The 22277-nt window shown below is 41.3% G+C and overlaps 1 protein-coding gene across 1 annotated transcript in view; it reads left to right on the top strand.

The window, feature by feature from the left end:
- Positions 1–22277, top strand: part of Gmcl1 (germ cell-less 1, spermatogenesis associated) — a 68876-nt gene that overhangs the window by 31232 nt on the left and 15367 nt on the right. Inside the window, exons 10-12 of the mRNA XM_045152496.1 lie at positions 6804–6873; positions 7714–7789; positions 20260–20405. Of these exons, the coding sequence (XP_045008431.1) occupies positions 6804–6873; positions 7714–7789; positions 20260–20405 (292 nt within the window). The remainder of the gene's footprint in view (positions 1–6803; positions 6874–7713; positions 7790–20259; positions 20406–22277) is intronic.

The following is a 22277-nucleotide window of genomic DNA, read 5'->3' as shown; positions in this document are numbered from 1 at the left end:
CCTCTTGTGTTTCTCTTGCTTGGAGCCACCCACACCCTTCCCAAACAGCAGCTCAGCGACAACAGATGGCTGTCCTACCTTAAGAGAAGAAAAGTTCTTTACTGCCTGGTCCTCCATTTATAACACAAAGCAAAGTAGTATTTTTATATTTAAATGTAAAAACAAAAAAATTATATAAGGGTTGTGGATATGTGTGTTTTTCTAAAGAAAACAAACATCCTGGTCACTGGGTGCCAAATGTGAGGTAAATTATTTGGTTCAAGGGTCCCCTTTGTAAGTAAAGGAAGTAGCAGTGGGGAACATAGTACTAGAAAAATTGGTTATTTGGGACTGTTCCTCATTTTACCAGGATTTCCCTGCCTATTTTTTGCAGGCGATAGGTACACATTACTTGCAGTCTCTGAGCCCCGTGTCTAACTCTAGAAGACACACAACACTTGTCCACACGTGGGTTTAGAAGTATGAGTTGGCTGGTCAACTTTGTTACTGACAAGGGGGTGTTGGGGTTATTTTTTGGTGGGATTTTAGCATGTCACTAAAGCAGGCCTTTTGATATACTAAATTTTTTAAAGCAAAACAAGTTTTAGATTTTAATCAGATTTGTAGGGTTTCTAAGTCTAGTTTTACAGAATTGCCTGTTTGCTTCAACTGTCTTTCCACTTCTTGGTGGAGCTGGGGACAGACCTGGTGTTAAAACACTTGTAATTTTGTATCCTAGTGTCTTGTTCTCCCAGCAAAATGTTCTTGTTTGTTAAAATTCCTAGGGAGTAGTCTTTCCTATCATAATAAACACGCCCTGCCCCGTCAAAAAAAAAATAAAATAAAATAAAAACAAATTATTTACTATATGTTGTAGGGAAAAAAATCATGGAGAAATTATCTTAATCCTTAAAAAGTACACATAGTTAGGCCGAGCATGGTGGCACATGCCTTTAATCCCAGCACTTGGGAGCAGAGGTAGGAAGATTACCATGAGTTGAAACCACTCTGAGACTACGTAGTGAATTCCAGGTCAGCCTGGGCTAGGCCATGACATTACCTTGAAACACCCCCCCCCAAAAAAAAAAACCACATTTTTATGCCAAAATGAAATCATAGTATATAATTTCCTGTGCTCACATTGTGTATTTTCCCATATTGTATTTCATTAATAGTCTCCACAATACTTAAATAGCAAAACTGGCCAATTAGTATTTTGTAATATGATCTGTTTTTTGTTTGTATGTTCAGTTGAGACAAAGTAGCATGTAATTCAGTTTGGCTTTGTACTCACTGTATAGCTGAGGGTGACCCTGAATGTCTGATTCTCCTGCCTCCATATCTTTAGTACAGGGATTCCAGGCAGTGCACTACACCCAGTTTTTATATAGTACTAGGGATTAAACCCAGGGCCCCATGCATGCTAAGCAAGCAGTCTACCAGTTGAGTCTTAGTACCAGCCTGTTTGTTTGTTTGTTTATTTGTCTGTCTGTCTGTGATAAGGACTTCACTCTAGTCCATGCTGACCTGGAACTCACTCTGTAGTCCTAGGCTAGACTCAAACTCACAATGCTCCTCCTACCTCTGCTTCCTGGGTGCTGAGAGTAAAGGTATGTGCTACTATGCCTGCTTTTTTTTTCATTTGATAAACCAGTACACTTTTTGGATCAGACTTTAATTTTTTTTTAATGTGTTTAAAAGTCATCCCTGGGCTGGAGACATGGCTTAGCGGCTAAGCGCTTGCCTGTGAAGCCTAAGGACCCCAGTTCGAGGCTCGATTCCCCAGGAGCCATGTTAGCCAGATGCACAAGGGGGTGCGCGCATCTGGAGTTTGTTTGCAGTGGCTAGAGGCCCTGGCATGCACCCATTCTATCTCTCCCTTGCTCACTCACTCACTTGCTCGCTCTCAAATAAATAAAACAAAAATTTTTTTTTTTAAAAAGTCATCCCTGCTTTTTCTATTAGTTCTTAAATTTGCTCATTTGGGGGCTGGAGAGATGGCTCAATGGTTAAAGGTATTTGCTTGCAATGCCTGATGACCTAAGTTTGATCCCACAGTACCCACTAAAGCCAAATGCATGAAGTGGTGCATGCGTCTGTAGTTTGTTTGCAGTGACAGGAGGCTGTGGCATGCCCATTCTCTCTGTGTGTCTGCCTTATTCTCCCTCTCTCAAATAATTTTTTTAAATTAACTCATTTTTCAGTTTTTCCTTTTTTTCTTTTTTTTTTTTTTGGCTTTTCGAGGTAGGGTCTCACTCTGGTCCAGGCTGACCTGGAATTAACTATGTCATCTCAGGGTGGCCTTGAACTCATGGCAATTCTCCTACCTCTGCCTCCCAAGTGCTGGGATTAAAGGCGTGCACCACCATGCCCGGCTTTCAGTTTTTCTTATTTGTTTTGATTTGCTTTGTTTTCTGAGACAAGGTAACTCTGGATGTGTAACTCTGGATGGCTTGGAATTTTCTATGTATACCAGAGTGGCCTGAAATTTGCTACAATCTTCATATTTCTGCTTCCCAAGTATTAGGATTACAGGAATGTACCACCATATTTGACTTTTCTTTTTTTATTATTAGTCTTAAATGTCAGATTCAATCAAATATATTTGCTAATTATAATTTAAATCTTTTGAAATAACTACCAAATTAATTTTCTGTTAAATCTTCAGCATTTGTGGCAGATTGTGTTTAGTCATATATGATCATATGAGTATTTGCCTGGCATGTTCAAGACCCTGTGTAGTATACACATAGCCTCTCCAAAAATGCTTAGTACTATATAAGCAAATAAGATGTAGAAAGACAAGCCAGGCGTGGTGGTGCACACCTTTAATCCCAGCACTTGGGAGGCAGAGGTAGGAGGATTGCTGTGAGTTCGAGGCCACCCTGAAACTACATAATGATTTTCAGGTTAGCCTGGACCAGAGTAAGACCCTACCTCGTAAAACAAAAACAAAAAAGAAGTAGAAAGACCACATCTCTGTAATGGTTTTAGTATGTGGCAGGCACCCAGCCTTAGCAGTGATGTAATAATCCATGTCAAAACCACTATATATGCCATTCTAATTGAACTTCTTCTTCTGACTCTTTAGAAATATGTTTTAAAAGCTTGGAAAATAAAGGATGATCTAAAGTGTTTTAGGTATGTCTGGGTGCAAATGAACAAGCATCTCTGGTATGAAATATTTTATTTGATAGAAAATCAAAAATAATTTAGATCTCGGGCTGGAGAGATGGCTTAGTGGTTAAGCGCTTGCCTGTGAAGCCTAAGGACCCCGGTTCGAGGCTCGGTTCCCCAGGTCCCATGTTAGCCAGATGTACAAGGGGGCGCACGCGTCTGGAGTTCATTTGCAGAGGCTGGAAGCCCTGTCGCGCCCATTCTCTCTCTCTCCCTCTATCTGTCTTTCTCTGTGTCTGTTGCTCTCAAATAAATAAAATAATTAATTAATTAATTAATTTAAAAAATAATAATTTAGATCTGTAGCCAGATTTTAGCTTTTTTTTTTCTGATTTAAAATGATAGGAGAAAGCTTTTTAGAAATTTCACAATATTCCATCTTACAAATTTAAACAGGTTTTTCTGTATATCTAAATAAAAGTTAAAGTTTTGCCGGGCGTGGTGGCGCACGCCTTTAATCCCAGCACTCGGGAGGCAGAGGTAGGAGGATCGCCATGAGTTCAAGGCCACCCTGAGACTACAGAGTTAATTCCAGGTCAGCCTGGACCAGAGTGAGACCCTACCTCGAAAAAAAAAAAAAAAAGTTAAAGTTTTAAAATCAGAATGAGACTGGAGAGATGGCTTATCAGTTAAGGTGCTTGCTTGCAAAGCCAAAGCCAAAGGACCCAGGTTCTATTCTCCAGGGCCCACATAAGCCAGCTGCACAAGGGAGCATAAGCGCCTGGAGTTTGTTTGCAGTGGCTGGAGGCCCTGGCGCACCCATTCTCTCTCCCTGTCTCTGCCTCTTTCTCTTTATCCCCTCCCTCACTCTCTGCCTCTTTTTTTCTCTCAAATAAATAAAAATAAAACATTTTTGTTTTGTTTTGTTTCCCGAGGTAAGGTCTCACTGTAGCCCAGGCTGACCTGATTCACTCTGTAGTCTCAGGGTAGCCTCAAACTCACAGCAGTCCTCCTACCTCTGCCTCCCGAGTGCTGGGATTAAAGGTGTGTGCCACCACGTCTGGCACAAAAATAAAATATTTTTTAAAAAATTAAAATATATATATATAATTTAAAACTAAATGACATACTATTTGTGAGGGAGCAGAACTCACATTCAAGACATAGATTAGTATATACTGCTAATAAGAAAACGTGTCACTTGGGCATGTTAGTGTATATCTTTAATCCCAGCACTTGGGAGGCAGAAGTGGGAGGATCACCATGAGTTCAAGGCCAGCCTGAGACTACAGAGTGAGACCCAGGTAAGCCTGGGATAAAGTGAGACACTATCTAAGGGAAAAAATAAAAGTGTCATCTCTGAAATAAACTGAGAGCTGGGGATATATCTCAGTGGTAGAGCTCTTGCATATCATGCACAATACCCTAGGTTCTATCCCCATCCCTCCCTCCCCCATATACATAAGTTGCTAGAGGGAGGAAGATAGAGGGATGGATAAAGGGAGATGATAGATTGAAAAAAAAAATTAGGACTTGGAGAGATGACTCAGTGGGTAAAGGCACTTGTGGTCCAGGTACAATTTCCCAGTACCCATATAAAACCAGATGTACAAGTGCTATATGTATCTGGAGTTTGCAGAGGCAGGAAACCCTGGCATGTGTGTTCTCTTTCCCTCCCTCCCTCCCTTTCTCTCTCTCTCCCTCTTTCTCTCTGTCCCTTCCACCCTCTTAATACACACACACTCAAGTAAATAAATAATAAATATTTTTAGAAAACTTAGGTGTAATTTTGTTCCACTTCATGATATTTATATTAGCTATTTATTATGAGTTTTACCTTAAGTCATGTCATTATCTATCTTATTCTGTATTCTCATTGCCATATCTCTCTTCCTCTTATGCTTGTGTCTTATTACCATGCCTCCAAACCTTCCTTTTATTTGCCCTGGAATCGGGGTCAACAAAATTTCAATCTGTTATCTCTTCTTTCTCTTTATTTTGCTTTCTCCAAAGATGTTCTTTTATTTCCGTAAAAAACTTTGTAGTCTTATACCAGGTAATAGCTGGCCAGGAGATCGAAGTATTCACATTTCTAGTACCTCAGGTTCCTTTCCAGACACCAATATTACATGTGATCAGACTCCCAGGCCTTTCTCTCCTGACTCCTCATCTTTCTCCATGTTCGTAAGACTTGAATACTTGATTAACCCACTATCCCCCTAAACCCATCACATAATCTGGTGTGTATGAGAAACCTTTTTAATACTGTGTTGTAGTCAACTCTACATTGCTGGAATAACCACCCAAACAAGACACATGGGAGGAAGGGGTTTATTTCAGGCTTACAGATCCAGGGGAAGTTCCATCAAATGGCTGAAGGAATTGGCTCCCATTCATAAATCCAAGAAGAGAGACACCACCAAACAGCCAGCATAACCAGAGTTCAAAACTTCTCTATAGGGGGCTGGAGAGATGGCTTACTGGTTAAGATTCTTGCCTGTGAAGGCTGAGGACCCAGGTTTGATTCTCCAGGTCCAGGTCCCATGTGAGCCAGAGGCACGTGGTGGCACATGCATCTGGAGTTCAGTTGTAGTGGCTAGAGGCCCTGGTATACCCATATTCTCCCTCCCTCTCTCTCTCCTTCTGTCCCTGTCTCTGTCTCTAATAAATAAAAATAAATCAGAAAAAAAAATTAAAAACAACCTCTATAGAGCTAGAGAGATGGCTTAACAGTTAAGGTGCTTGCCTGCAAAACCAAAGGATCCAATTACCCAGGACCCATGTAAGCCAGATGCATAGGATGGCACATGCATCTGGAGTATGTTTGCAGTGGCTAGAGGCACTGGTGTGCTCATTCTGTCTTTCTCTGTGTCTCTTTCTCTCTGTCTCTCTCAAATAAATAAAATTATTTAAAGAAATTAAAAAGAAAACCTCTCTGTATATCTTTAGGCTGAAATTCATATTCACCCCCAAAACACACCTAAGGTCTAGACACCAGAATCCATCCCCAGTGAAACTTTCCAGTCAGGGAGCTGGGAATCCAAGTTACAAGTTATAATAAAACATCTTGAGTCTATGAGGGACATAAATGCAAACTACCATACTCTACCTCATTATTTTGATCCCAGCTCCTGAACCTTCATCTTTGCAGAACAATGGGCACTTGACCCCCACCATGTCCAGCTACAAGCACATGTTTTGTTGGTTTATTTTTAATGTGTGTGTGGTGTACATGCCAGAGGTCAATGTTGGATGTCTTCATCTGTTGCTCTCCCCATTACTTTTTGACACAGTCTTGCACTGAATCTAGAGCTCACTGATTCAACTAGACTAGCTAGCCAGCAAACCCTAGGGAGCCACCTGTCACCAATGCTAGGATTACAAGTAAGCACCACCATGCCTGGCTTTTATATAGATACTGGAGATCCAAACTCAGGTCCTCATGCTAGTATGGTAAGCACTTTACTCACTGAGCCTTTCCCCAGTCCCAAGCACATGTTTTTAATTTTAAAAAGTTTATTTAAATAGTCTAATCTGAGGCAAAGCTGGATGTCCTTTACCATGTTAAAGATCCTTTTAAGCCCTATTGTTACAGCATGTTTGTATAATATCTCTACCTGCTTCTTAAATAGCTGTTTTTTTTTTAACATGTAAATGTAGAAGTACCTATTTTGTCAATTGCTTGTTAATTGATGTTTATACTTTAGAATGGCTGTCTTCAGTGTATAAGCAGCAGTGGCTTGCTATGCTCCGGGCAGAACAAGACAGTGAAGTGGGGTAAGTGTATGACATGATACTGTTTCTGTAAGGTTGGGGATTGAACCTATGGCTTGGCACATACTAAGCTAAGTGCTCTACCATGGAGTCTCCAGTCCAAATAAAAATCATTGATTAAAGCTTTTAAGGAACCAACTGAGTAATAGATTAAATTATACAGCTTCTCTATGAGATATTGGTCATGTCAAGTTACACTTCATGAAAGTTTATTTGTAAACTGTGTTAAGCTGGGTATGATGGTACACACCTATATTTCCAACACTTAGGAGACTGAGGTAGGAGGGAATCGTGAGTTCAAGTCCTGCCTGGGGAGGAGGATAGCAAGGTATTATCTCAAAAAAGCAACACAAAACAAAAGGGTTGGGGAAGGGGTGCAGTAAATGATCCCAAGTTACGTCTTATCTCAGGAATAACAGAGTTCCATTTTTAACTTCATAGTTAGACTTTAGTATGGTATTTAACTAGTAAACAAAATTTCTCATAGACATTTTTTCCTTCTCTGGTTTGGTTGAACTCTCTAAAGTAATCTATAAGTTAGGACAACTAAGTGTTAAAACATTGAAGATTTTGTGTTTAACATAAGTAATAGGCTAGATTTAGTCAGTTGATTCTTTCTTGGTTTTAGTACTGAGTTTTTGAATAAAAAGTTGGTGCATAATAGGCAAACCTTCAACCACTGAGTTATACGCAAAACCAAGTACTTTCTTATCTCTCCCAAAAGTAATGATTTTAAAGCTTAAATAACTTAGTGAGATGTTCTATTCTGTTAACTTCACATTTCTTTTTCAATTACTAGTTGACTGTTTTCTGTGTAAGCTCATGTCTTATGTATTATTTTAGGCCTCAAGAAATCAACAAAGAAGAACTAGAGGGAAATAGCATGCGGTGTGGTAGAAAGCTTGCCAAGGATGGTGAAGTAAGTATGAGTGACTCTTAATCTCATATTTTTAAGAAAATTTGTCTTGTTTTTTTTTTTTTTTCTTGCTCTCATCTTTCTACTTTAATATATTTGCAATTTTTCCTAGTAAAAGTGTAGAGCAAATGTCAAGGAACTTTCAATTACTATAATGCACTTTACATATAAATCATGCCACCTATCATGCTTCAGAAACTTCTTTGATCATTTCTGTAGCATGAGGGCCTGGGAAAAGAATTAAAGCCACCATGCTCAGGGGTTACTCAGCTTGAACTTAAAGTTTGGAGCTCAAATAAGAGATTGGAGAGGAGGATCCCTCAGCAACACAGAAATGAAGATAGAGAAATTTTTTTTTTTTTTTTTTTTTTTTTTTTTTTTAAGAACATGCTGTGGCCGGGCATGGTGGTGCACGCCTTTAATCCAAGCACTCGGGAGGCAGAGGTAGGAGGATCGCCCTGAGTTCAAGGCCACCCTGAGACTACATATTGAATTCCAGGTCACCCTGAACTAGAGCAAGACCCTACTTTGAAAAACCAAAAAAAAAAAAAAGAACATACTTTCTATGAATACATAATATGTTGGTGCCCTTTTTTTCCCCCTCCCTGTCACAATTCTGCAGGGGTCCCTCCTCAGTGGGCTGGGTTGCTGGTATTCTCCACAGGGTTGTGAGTTATACATTATGGGAGCAGCAGTCAGTTACTGGGGGAAGGGAATGCCTCTGGGCATGCTGTCCCAATCTGTGTCTCTTACAGTCTTTCCACCCTTCTTCCACAAAATTCCCTGAGCATGGTGGGTGTGTTTTAAGTTTACTTCAGTGATGAGCTATTTATTAGGAGCCTCTGGATTTCTGCTTTGTTATGTGTTAAGTATTCTCAGCATCTGTCTCCTTCACCCTGGCACTTCTTGTCAGGTTCACCATGGAAGCTCATAGCCCCACTTCCCTTGTGGTTTCTCCTGGACCTTGACTGAGATGCAAGAGGTGGTTTATCTCCCCGGGTCTTACTGCCTTCTGAAAAAGAAAAACAGATTCTCCAACATAAAGTCAGCATAGGTTAAATTGAGTAAGTGTTATTACTTTAGGGAGAGTTAGATGGACGTAGTCCCTCTTTTAGCCGAAGACTAGTGGAAGCTAGACATTTGAGAACATAATCTTTGTCTCCATAGGATTCAGACCTGGTCCCCAGTTCCAGATATGGGCTCCTTTCCACTGACCAGATCTCTTAGCCAATCAGAAAGCCATTGGTTACCCACCAAGGCTGTATGCTACCACTGTACTAATGTGTACTTCTTCTCAGGCTGGTTGTTTCTAAGTAGCTTAGACTGCTGCTTGCACACATTGTTTTTGGCTACTTTCTCCAGTAGTTCATGTAGTGCTTTCCAGCACTAGACAGGCTAACTGTCTGGGGACTGGCTCTCTTCCAGATTCTAGCTATGTTCTGTGTCAGCAGCATATGCTATCTTTAGCAATAGGGTCTTATTTATCTTTTACCTCAGGCACTGAATACTTTGGCAAAAGTCTTGTTTTGTGGACATCATAAGTCTCTCCAACCAATAGCTCAATGTGGTTAGTACCCACTTCTGGTACTGTGAGTACCAGAGCCAAAGTTTTTTAAGGTTAGACTTCATCACCCTCTCCAGGGCCCTTCTTTTGGGTCACAACCCCAATATTCCTATTGAGGGCTGTATCTTGTAGTCTACCTTCAAGGAGAAAGGTTTCTATGATACTAGTTCACTTGGGGTTTGGTTTTGTATTGATTTCCTCCCCATAATCCCTTCCCCTCCCCCCAATCCCTTCTATCCTGTTGCAGTCAGGTTCACATTGCTGGTAGAAATCACCCAACCAAAAACAGCCTGTGGGAGAAAAAAGAGGTTTATTTTAGGCTTTCAGTCTCAAAGGGGAAGCTCCATGATGGTAAAACAAACAATGGCATGAACAGAGGGTGGAAATCACCCCTGGCTGACATAAGGTGGACTATAGCAACAGGAAAGGATGCCAAACACTGCATGGGGAAACTGGCTATAGTACCCATAAGCCTGCCCCCAACAATATACTGCCTCCAGGAGGCTTTCATTTCCAATTTCCATCAGCTGGGGAACCTAGCCTCCAGAACACCCAAGTTTATGGGGGACACCTGAATCAAACCACCACATTCTGCCCCTGGACCCCATAAACTGACACATGATGATGTAAAACATAGTGCATTCAGTCAACTTTAAAAGTCCCCATAGTTTTTATCAATTCCAATGATGTTTATACATCTCCATAGTCGTAAGATCTTTTAACTGAGCCATAATACCAAAAAGTCCCCTAAAACCCATAATAACACATAATAAACATTCACACTGCAAAAGATGGCATTGGGCATAGGAAAGAAATGTTCAACCAATATAAGATTTAAAATAGAGCAAACATCAAACTCTGTAGTTCCAAGACCAACAACTCTAACCAGTGAGTGACAAGTCTCCAAGTCCAATAATCCTAACTAGCAACAAGTCTCTGGAGTTCCACTTCCAACCTCCAGCTAGGCTACTTACAGTCCTGGAAAACTGCATTTGGGGCCAGCATCTTTCCTTAGCATCACATCTCGTGTTTCCATCCTATCCACTTGGTCTCCACTGCAACTTACAGTTCATCCTCATGGCCCCATGGGGTTTCAATGCAGGCATCCAGCAAACCTGCTTCACACTGCCTATGGTCATTTCCAAAACACTCAATGACCTCCTCTTTGCTGCATTTCTTATACTTCACAATACCAAGTAGGGTGCTAGTTTATTAATCCAGGGGGAAATAAAGCAGACTTTTAAAAACAAGACACTTCTTAAGCACTCAAGCCCCTTCAAAAGAGTCTGCATTCTTCCTGTTGCCCCAGTACAGATCAAGTGACCCAATTTCATATAATCTCTCAAATAATTGCAGGTGAACAAGCAGCAGTTAGACCCAAAGGTTTTATTTTTTTCTGTGCCTCCAGGAGGCATTCATTTCCAATTTCCATCAGCTGGTGAAACTAGCATCCAGAACACCTAAGTTTATGGGAGACACCTGAATCAAACCACCACATATTCCTATTGACTGGGCCTCAAGTTGCCAATCAGGTATGCCAGCAACTCAAGCTGATCTAGGTTAGGAAGTGAAGATGAGTGAGAACATGTGGCATTTGTCTTTCAATAATTGTGTGTTCACTGAGTATGATCTGTTCTAAGTCCATTTTCCTACAAATTTCATTGTATCATTTTTTTTTCTTTTTTCCATCTATTATTATTATTATCAACATATTGTGTATGGATACATCATGTGTTGGTACCCTCTTTTCCCTCATCCCTGCTCCCATTCCACTGGGGACCCTCCTTAGTGGGGTTGCAGGTATTCCCTATGGGGTTGTGGTTTATCCATTGTGGGAGCAGCAGTCAGTTGTTTTGGGGGGGGAGGGAATGTTTCTGGGCAGGATGAGTCTACCTGTGGCTATTACAGTCTTTCCACTTCTGCAAAATTCCCTGAGCCATTGTTGGTGAGTTTAAATCTACTTCAGTGATGAGCTGTTAGGAGCTTCTGGATCTCTTCTTTGGTAGGTGTTGAGTATCCTCAGGGTCTGTCTCCTGTACCCTGGAACTGATTGTCAGGCTCACCGTGGAAACAGCGCTCTTGCTTATCTCCCCAGTTCCTCTGTACTTTCAGCTGTGGCTTGGCTGAAGTGAGAGGGATAGTTTATCTCCTCAGGTCTTGCTACCTTCTGAAAAAGAACATATTCTCCAATTAAGAGTGAAGTGAGCATAGTTTAAATGGGATAAGCATTATTAATTTAGGGGAGAATTTGGTGGATGTAACCACTCTTTTAGTCAAAGACTAATGAAAGCTTGACACTGGAGAACATACATAATTGTCTCCTTAGGATTCTGATGTGGTTCCCAGTTCCAGATATAGGTTTCCTTTGCACTGAGTGGATCTCTTAGCCAATCAGAAAACTATTGATTACCCACTGAGGTTCTGTACCACTATTGCACTCATATGTACATCCTGTCAGTATGTTTGCTTCTGAATAGCTTGGACCTCTGGTTGCTTAGACTGGTGTTAGCCACTGTCCCCCAGTAGCTCATGTAGTGCTTTCTAGCACTAGACAGGCTAACTGTCTGGGGGACTGACTTTCTTCCAAATTCCGACCAGGTATGTTCATGCTCTGTGTCAGCAGCATATGGGGTCTTCAGCAATTATGTCTTACCTTTTGCTTCAGGTGTGTAGTGTAGTGCTTTGACAGAAAGCTATCTTGATTTGAGGACCTCATAGGTCTCTCCGATCAACAGTTCAATGTAGGTAGCAACCAGTTTCTGGTACTGGGAGTTACAGGCCAGAGTCAGGAAAAAAAAAAAAATTCTTTCAAGCTTAGGCTCTCTAGGGCCTTTCTTTTCAGGTGCCTTTTTCAGGCTACTCTTTTTGAGGATTATATCTTTTAGTCTATCTCTAAGAATAAAGGTTTCTATGGTACCAGTTCATTTTAGATTTAGTTTTTTGTGTTTTTTTTTAACACCCCCCCCCCACTTTCCCTTCCCCTAAACCCTTCCATCCCTATGGACTGGGCCTTGAGTTGCCTATCAGATATGTTAGCAACTCGAGCTGGTCCAGGTTAGGCTAGGCACCACCAATAAGTGACCCCATGTGACATTTGTCTTTCTGTGACTGTGTGAGTTCGCTGATATGATCTGTTCCAAGTCTGTTTTTCTACAAATGTCATTGTATAGCTTTTTTCTTACTGCTGAATAGAATTCCATTGTGTATATGTACTACAACTTCATTATCTATTCATCCAGTGATGGACATCTGGGTTGATTCCAGTTTGTGGCTATAATGAATTGAGCAGCTATAAACATGGTTGAACAAATGTCTCTACATTGATTCATAGAGCATGTAACATAAATGCTTAGTAAGAAAATAACTGGGTCTGTTGATAGCTCTACATTCATCCTTTTCTTACTATCCAAGTCATTAATTTCTGCTCTGATCTTGATTATTTCTTTCTGTCTGGAGCATTTAGGGTTGGATTTTTCCTTTTTTTTTTTTTTCCCAATGCCTTTTGGTGAATGGTTAGGTTATTAATTTGGTATGTCTCCATCTTTGTTATGAATGCATTTACCCCTTACAACTGCCTTCATTGTGTCCCATTAATTTTGGTAAGTTGTATTTTAATTATCATTCAATTCTAGAAACTTTAGTTTCTTTTTTTATTTCTTCCACAACCCATTCATTGTTTAAAAGTGTGTCATTTAGTCTCCAGGAGCTGATGGAGTTCCTGATGTGTCTCTTGTTGTTAAGTTCTAGCTTTAAAGCATTAGAATCTGATATGATGCAGGAAGTTATATCAACTTTCCTGAATTTATGGAGGCATGCTTTATGGCCTAATATATGATCTATTTTGGAGAAGGTTCCATGGGCTGCTGAGAAGAATGCGTGTTCTGTAGAACTGGGGTAGAATGTTCTGTAGATGTCCATTAACTCTAGTTGATCTATGGTGGTGTTTAGCTCTGTTATTTCCCTGTTGATTTTTGGTCTATTGATGATAATGGAGTATTGAAGTCTCTGACTATGATGGTGTTGGTGTATATTTCTGTTTTTGTTGTCAAGTAGGTTTTGTTTTATAAACTGTGGTGCACCTGTGTTTGGTGCATATTGATTTATGTTTCTGGTGTCCTCATGTTGGATCATTCCCTAGATGAGTAAGAAGTAGCCTTTTCTTTTTTTTTTCTTTTTTTTTTTTGTCCTTTTTGATTACTTTTGGTTGGAAGTCCATTTTATTAGATATTAATATAGCAACACCTATTTGTTTCTTATTTCCATTTGCTGGGAATATCATTTTCCATCCTTTCACCCTGAGGAGGTGTCTTTCTTTAGTGGTAAGGTGTGTTTGTTGAAGACAGCAGATAGAAGGGTCCATTTTTCTTATCCATACTGTTAACTTGTGTCTTTTAGTAGGTGAATTAAGATCATCAGTATCTAATTGTGAGGTTTGATTTAATCCCTGCCATGATGGGGTGACAGAGTTTGGTGCACTTTCTTTGGCTTTGTGCTTTTTTAAGCCTGCTCTAGTTTTGATTGTTGTGATCTTCTTGTTGGCTCCTGAGATTGATTGATTGACCCTTCTGTGTAGAGTATTCCCTGAAGTATTCTCTGTAGGTTTGACTTTGTGTTCAAATAATCATGGAGCTGGCTTTTATCATGGAAAGTTTTCCTTTCACCATCTATTATGAAGGATACTTTTGCTGGGTAGAGTAGCTTGGGTTAGAAGGCATAGTTTTTTTAGACTTTGAAGTGTTCCATTCTAGGCCCTTCTGGCTTTCAAAGTTTCCATTGAGAAATCTGAGGTGATTCTGATGGGATTGCCTTTGTATGTAGTGAGTTGTTTCTCTCTTGCGCCTTTAGCACACTCTGTTTTCACTGTTGAGTTTTAACTATGATGTGTCTTGGAGAGTTTCTTCTTTGGTCCTGTCTGTTTGGTGTTCGGTGACATTCTTGTATCTGGATGGGGCCTCCTTTTGAGAGATTGGGAAATTTTTATTCAATAATTTTGTTGAATATGGTCTCTCTGCCTCATATCTGGATTCCCGCTCCTTCTGGTATACTCATGATCTGGATATTTGTTCGTTTTAGGGTATCCCACAGTTCCCTTTGTTCTATTCACTTGATTTTTTTGGACTTAGCAAAGTTTCTGCCTTCCCAATCAATTTCTTCTGTCTTGTCTTCTAGCTCAGAGCTTCTGTCTTCCACATGAGTAACTCTGTTAGTGAGGGTTTCTGGAGAGATTTTTTTCTGGAGAGATTTTTATAATTTCTTTTTGATTTTTGTTTTCTGTTGTGTTATTTTGCATCATGTGCATCTGTATTTTTGAGGTACGATCTTAGTTCAAATTCTGATTTCTTTGATGCTTTTTGGAATTCATTCTTGCATTTGATCAAGTCTCTGTTGAGCTTAATCAGCTTGCTATTGAGATCTTCCATTTCTTGACTAATTTTCAATTCATTTATATATCTTTTAAGGCTTCTAAGGTTTTCTTCAGTTAAGCCTACTGACAAAAGCTGAGTGTTCTATGATATGATTCAGCTCAATTTCATTTATGCAATTGTTGGTTTTTTGATAGTTTCAGCAATTCTTTTGATCAGGGTCACATAGCTTGTTGTGTTTTCATTGGGATTCAACTTCTGTTGTTTCCTCTATGATTTCATTGGAGGCTTCCATATGGGACCAGGCATCCTTGGTGGAGATCTTTCACTTTTCTGAATTTTGTTGTATTTTTGCATTATGGTCTCCCCATCTCGGGGAAAAGTCTTATTTTATTGAGTAGGAAGCAAGTATTTATCCTTGTAGGATCTTAAGTGAGTGTTGTAGTTCTTTTTATATTTTTTAAATGTGTTTTTATTTGAGAGAGAGAGAGGGAGAAAGAAAGAGGCAGATAAAGGGAGAGAGAGAGTGGGCACACCAGGGCCTTCAGCAAGTGTAAAGGAACTCCAGATGCATGTGCCACCTTGTGCATCTGCCTTATGTGGGTCCTGGGGAAATCTGAATTGGATTTGTATAGGGTGGGGTTATAACCACAGAGGCACGGATCGTACAGATTGCAAGTACATCAAAGGTACCTGAGGAACTAGGGGGTGGGGAACTGGGAGCTCAGGCCTACTCACTCCATTTGTGTTCACTTTTCAGCACTGGGGAGCCTGGAGTGAGAGCCCAGCTTCCACAGTGGCCTGTGCACCTTCTGGCTATGGAGAACAGAGATTCAGGGACCCAGGGGCCAATCAGGGAGCCAGAGCAAAACGCCTGCTTCCACAGTGCACACACAGGGATCTGGCTACCCAGAGCACACAGCAGGGGTACTTGAACCAGGGAGCTGGGCATTGAGGAACGAACCAGGAGCTGTGCGCTCTGTGAGTGCACCCTTCGGAGCAGGAGATACATTGTTGGGGATCCAGGGGCCATTCAATCAGGAAAGCAGAATAAGGGGCCTACTTCTTTCTGCAGCATGCACACAGGGCCCAGGCAGCCCCATGCTGGCAGCAGGGGTGCTAGGGCCAGGGGACTAGGAGCTGGGGAACCAGGAACTCTGGCCTAAGGTGCACCCTCCAGATCAGGGTATCCAGGAGTTGGGGACCCTGGAATCAATCAGGAAGGCAGAGCAAGGGGCCTGCTTCAGCAGCATCTACACAGGGTCCATGCAGGCCCAAGCCAGCATGATAGATACTGGGACCAAGGAACTGGAAAGTGAGGAACAAACCAGGAGCTCTGGCCTACTCACTGCACATGCACCCTCGGGAGCAAGGGAACTTGGACTTGGGGACCCTGGGCCATTCATCCAGGAAGGCAGAGCAAGGGGCCTCTCTAGCAGCAAGCAGGCAAGTTTCAAGCCACCCCAAGCCAGCAGGAGGGGTACTGGGATCAGAGAACTAGGAGGTAAGAAAGGAACCAGGAGCTCTAGCCTACTTACACCCTGTGAGCACCCTCTGGAGCAAGGGATCTGGCAGTTGGGGACCCACAGGCAGGTCGATCCGGAAAGCGGAGCAAAGGCCTGCTTCAGTAGCACTTGCACAGGGTCCAGGCAGCCCCAAGCCGGTAGTCGGGATACTGGGACCATGGAACTGGAGGTGGGAAAGGAACCTGGAGTTCTAGCCTACTCTGCACATGCACCCTCAGTTTACATTCCCACCATAGAGAAATTATGTGAGAGCTGTTAGGTATTCGTAAAAGTGGTCTGTTTGACAGCCTAAATCAGATATTCAGCACCTTGGACTGCTCCCCATATCAAGATTGGTTTGTTCTTTCAAACTCAACATGTGTTTTATATAAGTGATGAAATTTTTTTAACTTTTTAAAAATGTTATTCTTATGAATTTGCAAGGAGGGAGAAAGAAATGAATGTGCCAAGGCCTCTGACCACTGCAAATGAACTCTAGACGCATGTACCACCATGTGCATATGGCTTATATGGGTTCTGGGGAGTCAAACCAAGGTCATTAGGCCTTGCAGACAAGTGCCTTATCCACTGAGCCACTTCTCTAGCCCCCTTTTTTAAAACTTTCATTGATAACTTTATGAACATGCTGCAAATTGTCATATTCTTATGGTTATACACTTTATTTTACATTCCCTCCTTCCTGCCCAAAAGAAAAAATATTTATCTATTTATCTCTTTCTCCAGAGATCCCGTTTCTACTTGTGTGGTGTTTTTTTTTGGGGGGGGGGTTGAGGTAGGGTCTCACTCTGACCCCACCTGACTATATAGTCTCAGGGTGGCCTTGAACTCAACGGTAATCCTGCTACCTCTGCCTCTTGAGTGCTGGGATTAAAGGCGTGCACCACCATGCCCGGCTCTATTTGTGTTTTTTAAAAACTAACTGTAATATCAAATTAATTTTGCAGCCTACCTAAACATTTTAAAGATATTTTTATGTATTTATTTGCAAGCGGGGAGGGAGAGGCTATGAGAATGGGTGTACTAGGGCCTCTTGACACTGTAAACAAGCTCCAGATGTATGTGCTACTTGGTGCATCTGGCTTTACGTAGGTACTAGGGAATTAAGCTTGGGCAGACTTTTCAGACAAGCAACTTTAGCTGCTGAGCCATCTCCCCAGCCCATAATCGTTTTTATCTTTTAACAGATTTCAGCTTATTTTGAATCTCTTTTGGTTCTTTTTCTCCCAAATTCACCTTCATTTTAACATTTTTAAAGGTTAATTACTTATAGTTATGATACACTGAAAGTATGAAAGAGTAGGAATTACAAGCATAATTCCTTTTTGTTGCTTCCAAACCTTCTTCTTTCATTCCCCCATTAGACCACAGCTCCTTTAAAGCAATTGCTGCTACCACATGAGCTCTGCTGTTGGCCTTGGTAGTTTCAGACTGTCTGTTCCTGACCTTCTCCAGTGATCTTGATCCTCTTCAGCTCATGCACTCATTCCCATAAGCACCTCCTCAGTGTTTGCATCATTGGGTCCACCTTGAAATCTCCACTTCAACCATCCCACTTATAGATCCCATCTCCTTTTTATCATTCTAGGTCTGTTCCTCTAAAACCTGGACTTAACAGTTTTGGACCACACTGCAATATCCAGTACATGGTTCTTTTTGGTTTTTTGAGATAGGGTCTTATGTATCCCAGGCTGACCTTGAACTCTGTGTAGTCAGAAATGACCTTGAATGTCCAGTTCACCTGCCTCTACCCACAGAGTGCTTGTATTATAGGTTTGAGGTATCATACCTGGTTTTTGCAGTTTCCTGCCTTCACCCAGTGAGCGTATCCTCACACTGTCTGACCTCATTCTGATCCTGCCTTTGCTTTTTTTGGGGGGGGGGAGGGGGTGAGGTAGGGTTTCACTCTAGCTCAGGCTGACCTGGAATTCACTATGTAGTCTCAGGGTGGCCTCGGAACTCATGGATAATACTTCTCCTGAGTGCTGGGATTAAAGGCGTGCACCACCACACCTGGCTGCCTTTGCATTTTTAAAATTTATTTATTTATTTATGAGAGAAGGAGGTAGAGAGGGGAAGAAAATGGGCGCACCAACGACTCTAGCCACTGCAAACAAACTTCAAATGCATGTGCCCCCTTGTGCATCCGGCTTATGTGGGTCCTAGACAATGGAACTGGGGTCCTTAGGCTTCTCAGGCAAACGCCTTAACTGCTAAGCCATCTCTCCAGCCCTGATTCTGCCTTTTCTTTTCGTCAGGGCAGTGTTACTCCCTGATTCTCACATGACTCTCGCAGTACCTCCTACAGCAGTTAGATTATGTGTATCCTCTCCTATCACCAGTCTTCTGCCACTGCAGCTGTGTGTTGAATTACTGGCTCTCACCCTAGTCTCTCCGTGTCCTGGATCCTGCTGTTCTGACCTAACAAAAGCCTTGCTTCTGCAGTTTTTACCTCCTTTCCTGCATCACTGGCTTTTCTCTTCTATTGCATTACTCTCATTTTGTGTGTAACTCTGACAGTATATACGTATAATATATTGGCTATACAGTCCCCTCCAGCTCTTCCTCAGTAATTCCTCTTTTCCACTGTCTTCTGAATCCCCGCCAATGAACTTGCAGGAGTCCACTGAAACTGCCATCAGCAGTGAGCCCACAAGACCAGTGCAAGTAGGGTTCTATTCTTCTTGTTGCTTTTAGCAACTCGTAAAAGTTGTTTCCACTTGGCTTCCAGGGTAACATGTTCAACAGTTTTCTTCCTGCCTCATTGGTTGCTCCTTCTGAAATCTTTGCTAGATTCTTCTCTCTCTCAATGAATGTTGCTGTGACTGAGCTTTAGTCCTTGAATTCTGTCCTAGTCTATGTTCAGTTGTAAGAGAGCTCTTCTAGTCCCCTGATGGCATAGCCTATGCACTGAACAATTCCTGACTCTAAATTTGGGTATCCATCTGAATATCTTTCAGATACCTAGAGCATCTTAAAACATTCCCATGTAGAGATCTTGAGTTTCATCCCTAAATAATTTCCCAAGAATTCTCCACTGCATAGCTAGCTCCTCTGTTCATCACTGCACAGGCTTCAAACTGTGCCGTGCATTTATGTGGACTCTTGTTTCTTTCCCACCACTTTTGTTGTCCATAAAAATTTCTTGGGCTGGGGAGATGGCTCAGTTAGTAAATCCCTTGCCATGCAAGCATGAGTACCTGAACTCAGATTCCACAGCACCCACATAAAAGCCAAGTGTGGTGGCATATTCCTGAAACCCTTGGGAGGCAGACAGGAGGACCCACAGAACTGGCTAGCTAGCTCATCTAGTTGAATGATAACTAAAGAGCTAGGTTCAATGAGAGACCCTGTCTCTAAGGATAAAGTGGGGAGTGACTGAGGAAGACCTCAGTGTTAACCTATTGCCTCCACACACATAAACACATATACACAAGCCCTCCCCACCAAAAGAAAAAACCCTCAAGGGTCAGTCTCCAGTGTAAGTTCCTTCCATGCCTCTGCTAACACCCAGCCCAGGTTGCTATCCTTTCCTGAGTAGCCCCACAATTGCTCCCTGTTCACTTTTGCTTCTTTACATCCTATTTCCCATATACCAGCAAGAAAATACAAGTTAGATTATGTCACTTCCTTTTAAGTAGAGGCACTTCTGTATATTGTCCTCCAGCAAGTCATCTCCTCTCTCTTGTCTTTTCTCCTGGCTGCCTCTTCCATTCCACATGTATCATTCATCTTTTCTCACACCACACAAATGTGTAATTCTACTATAGCATAAACTTGTGCTATATGCTCAATATATACCAGGGAAATATCGAATTACTGTTGTAATCAGGGTGTATTTGAGAGAGGGATAATGGGAGTAGGAATTATCATGGTTGATTGTACTTATGGAACCTGTCAATAAAGTTTTTTAAAAAAGAAATATAAAGAATGAGATACGTGTACTAAGAGGGAAAAAGCTTGAACTTTTATTTCTGAATTACTAATATGATAACTGAAATAAATCTCTTTTGTGTTTCTTAGTACTGCTGGCGGTGGACAGGTTTTAACTTTGGCTTCGACCTTCTTGTAACTTACACCAATCGGTTCATCATTTTCAAACGCAATACACTGAATCAGCCGTGTAGCGGATCTGTCAGTTTACAGCCCCGAAGGAGCATAGCATTTAGGTAGGATGGCACCCCACTCCTCACCCCAAAGAAGGCTAAAAAATGTAATAAATCTTGGTCATTACACCAGTAAGATATAATACTTAGGCAGGAAACTGCTTGGAACTGATTGAGACTTTATTCCTATGCATGTATTCTTGATCAAGATGAGATGTCAGGGAGGAACAGGCTAGATATTAATAATAGAGAACTGACTGGGCCTGAAGCTATCACCAACAACAAACTAGAAATACAACAAGGTGCTCTTCTAAGAAAGCCACACCTGTCTATGTCTGCCTAAAAGCTCTTATTGGAGTGGGTGCTGAGTGTAGACACATGGATCAGCAACTGAATGGTAACATATGTGAACACTTGGAGAGAGAGAAACATGTTTTCATAAGACCTAATACTGTAACACTCTTGGGAAAAGAGGGCAGAGGCTTCCAGACATTTGTGATTTGTCATTGATTTCTTAGACATAATACCAATAGGAAAAATAGATAAATTGGACTTGATCAAAATTGAAGGCTTACACATCAAATAATAACTACCAACAATGATAAGGCAGCCTGTGGAGCTGGAAAAGAGATTTGTAGACCTTATCTATAGGAGTTAATGTTCAGAATACAGAGAATTAAAAATCTGCAATGGAAAAAAGAAAGAGAGAGAGAAAGGAAGGAAGGAAGGAAGGAAGGAAGGAAGGAAGGAAGGAAAGAAAGTCAGTCAGATATGGTCTGTAGCATCAACTGTTTATGAAGCTGAGGTAGGAGGATTACTTAAGCTCACAAGTTTGAGACTAGCAACATAGACCCCCCCCCCTTTTTAAAGAAAACCAAAAAAGAAAAGTAAATGAAAATGAAAAACTGTATAAAGGCAGTGCCAGAACAGTTACAGATTGTATGAGACTCTGACCCAGTCTTCAGCACCCAGCAAACTACAAAACAAACAGCAAAGGACTTATATAAAATTTCTCCAAAGAGGTACAAATAGCTAGCAAATAAAAAAGGTGTACAACATCATTGATCATTGGAGAAATAACAATAAAAACCACAATAAGGCCGGGCATGGTGGTGCACACCTTTAATCCCAGTACTCAGGAGGCAGAGGTAGATGGATCATTGTGAGTTTGAGGCTACCCTGAGACTACATAGTGAATTCCAGTTTAGCCTGGGCTAGAGAATGAGACCCTACCTCAAAAAAACAAAAACAGGGCTGGAGGGATGGCTTAGCTATTAAGGCATTTGCCTGCAAAGCCAAAGGACCCAGATTTGATTCCCCAGGACACACGTTAGCCAGATGCACAAGGGGGGTGCATGTATCTGGAGTTTGTTTTCAGTGGCTGAAGGCCCTGGCATGCCCATTCTCTCTCTCCCTCTTTCTCTGTCAAATAAATAAATAAAATGGTTTTTTTTTTGTTTTTTTTTAAAAGCACAGTAAGATGCTACTTTACCCCTGTTACTCTAAATAGTGACTAGGACAGATGAGGCTGTCCATGTCCCTGCTGGTAGCCATGACAATGTTGTAGCCACTGTAAAATAAACAAGATGCTTTCCAAAATAAAATAAAAAGTCCCTTTTCTGGGTATATATCCAAAAGAATCAAAAGCAGAGACTCAGATATTTGTACACTTTGTAGTAGCATTGGTCATAGTAGCCAAAAGGTGGAAGCTGCCTGTTTGTGCATTGACAGATGAATGGTTAAAATATGGTAACATACATGAAGTAGAACATTATTCACCTTTTTTGCTGAGAGTGGTGGCACATACCTTTAATCCCAGCACTTGGGAAGCAGAGGTAGGAGGATTGCTCTGAGTTTAAGGGCAGACTGAGGACTGCATAGTAAATTCCAGGTCAGCTTGGGCAAGAGTGAAAACCTACCTCGAAAAACAAAACA

Source organism: Jaculus jaculus, chromosome 6, assembly GCF_020740685.1.
Source record: "Jaculus jaculus isolate mJacJac1 chromosome 6, mJacJac1.mat.Y.cur, whole genome shotgun sequence".
Taxonomy (NCBI): domain Eukaryota; kingdom Metazoa; phylum Chordata; class Mammalia; order Rodentia; family Dipodidae; genus Jaculus; species Jaculus jaculus.
Note: the sequence above shows the minus strand (reverse complement) of the source record. Positions and strands in the feature narration are given on the sequence as shown.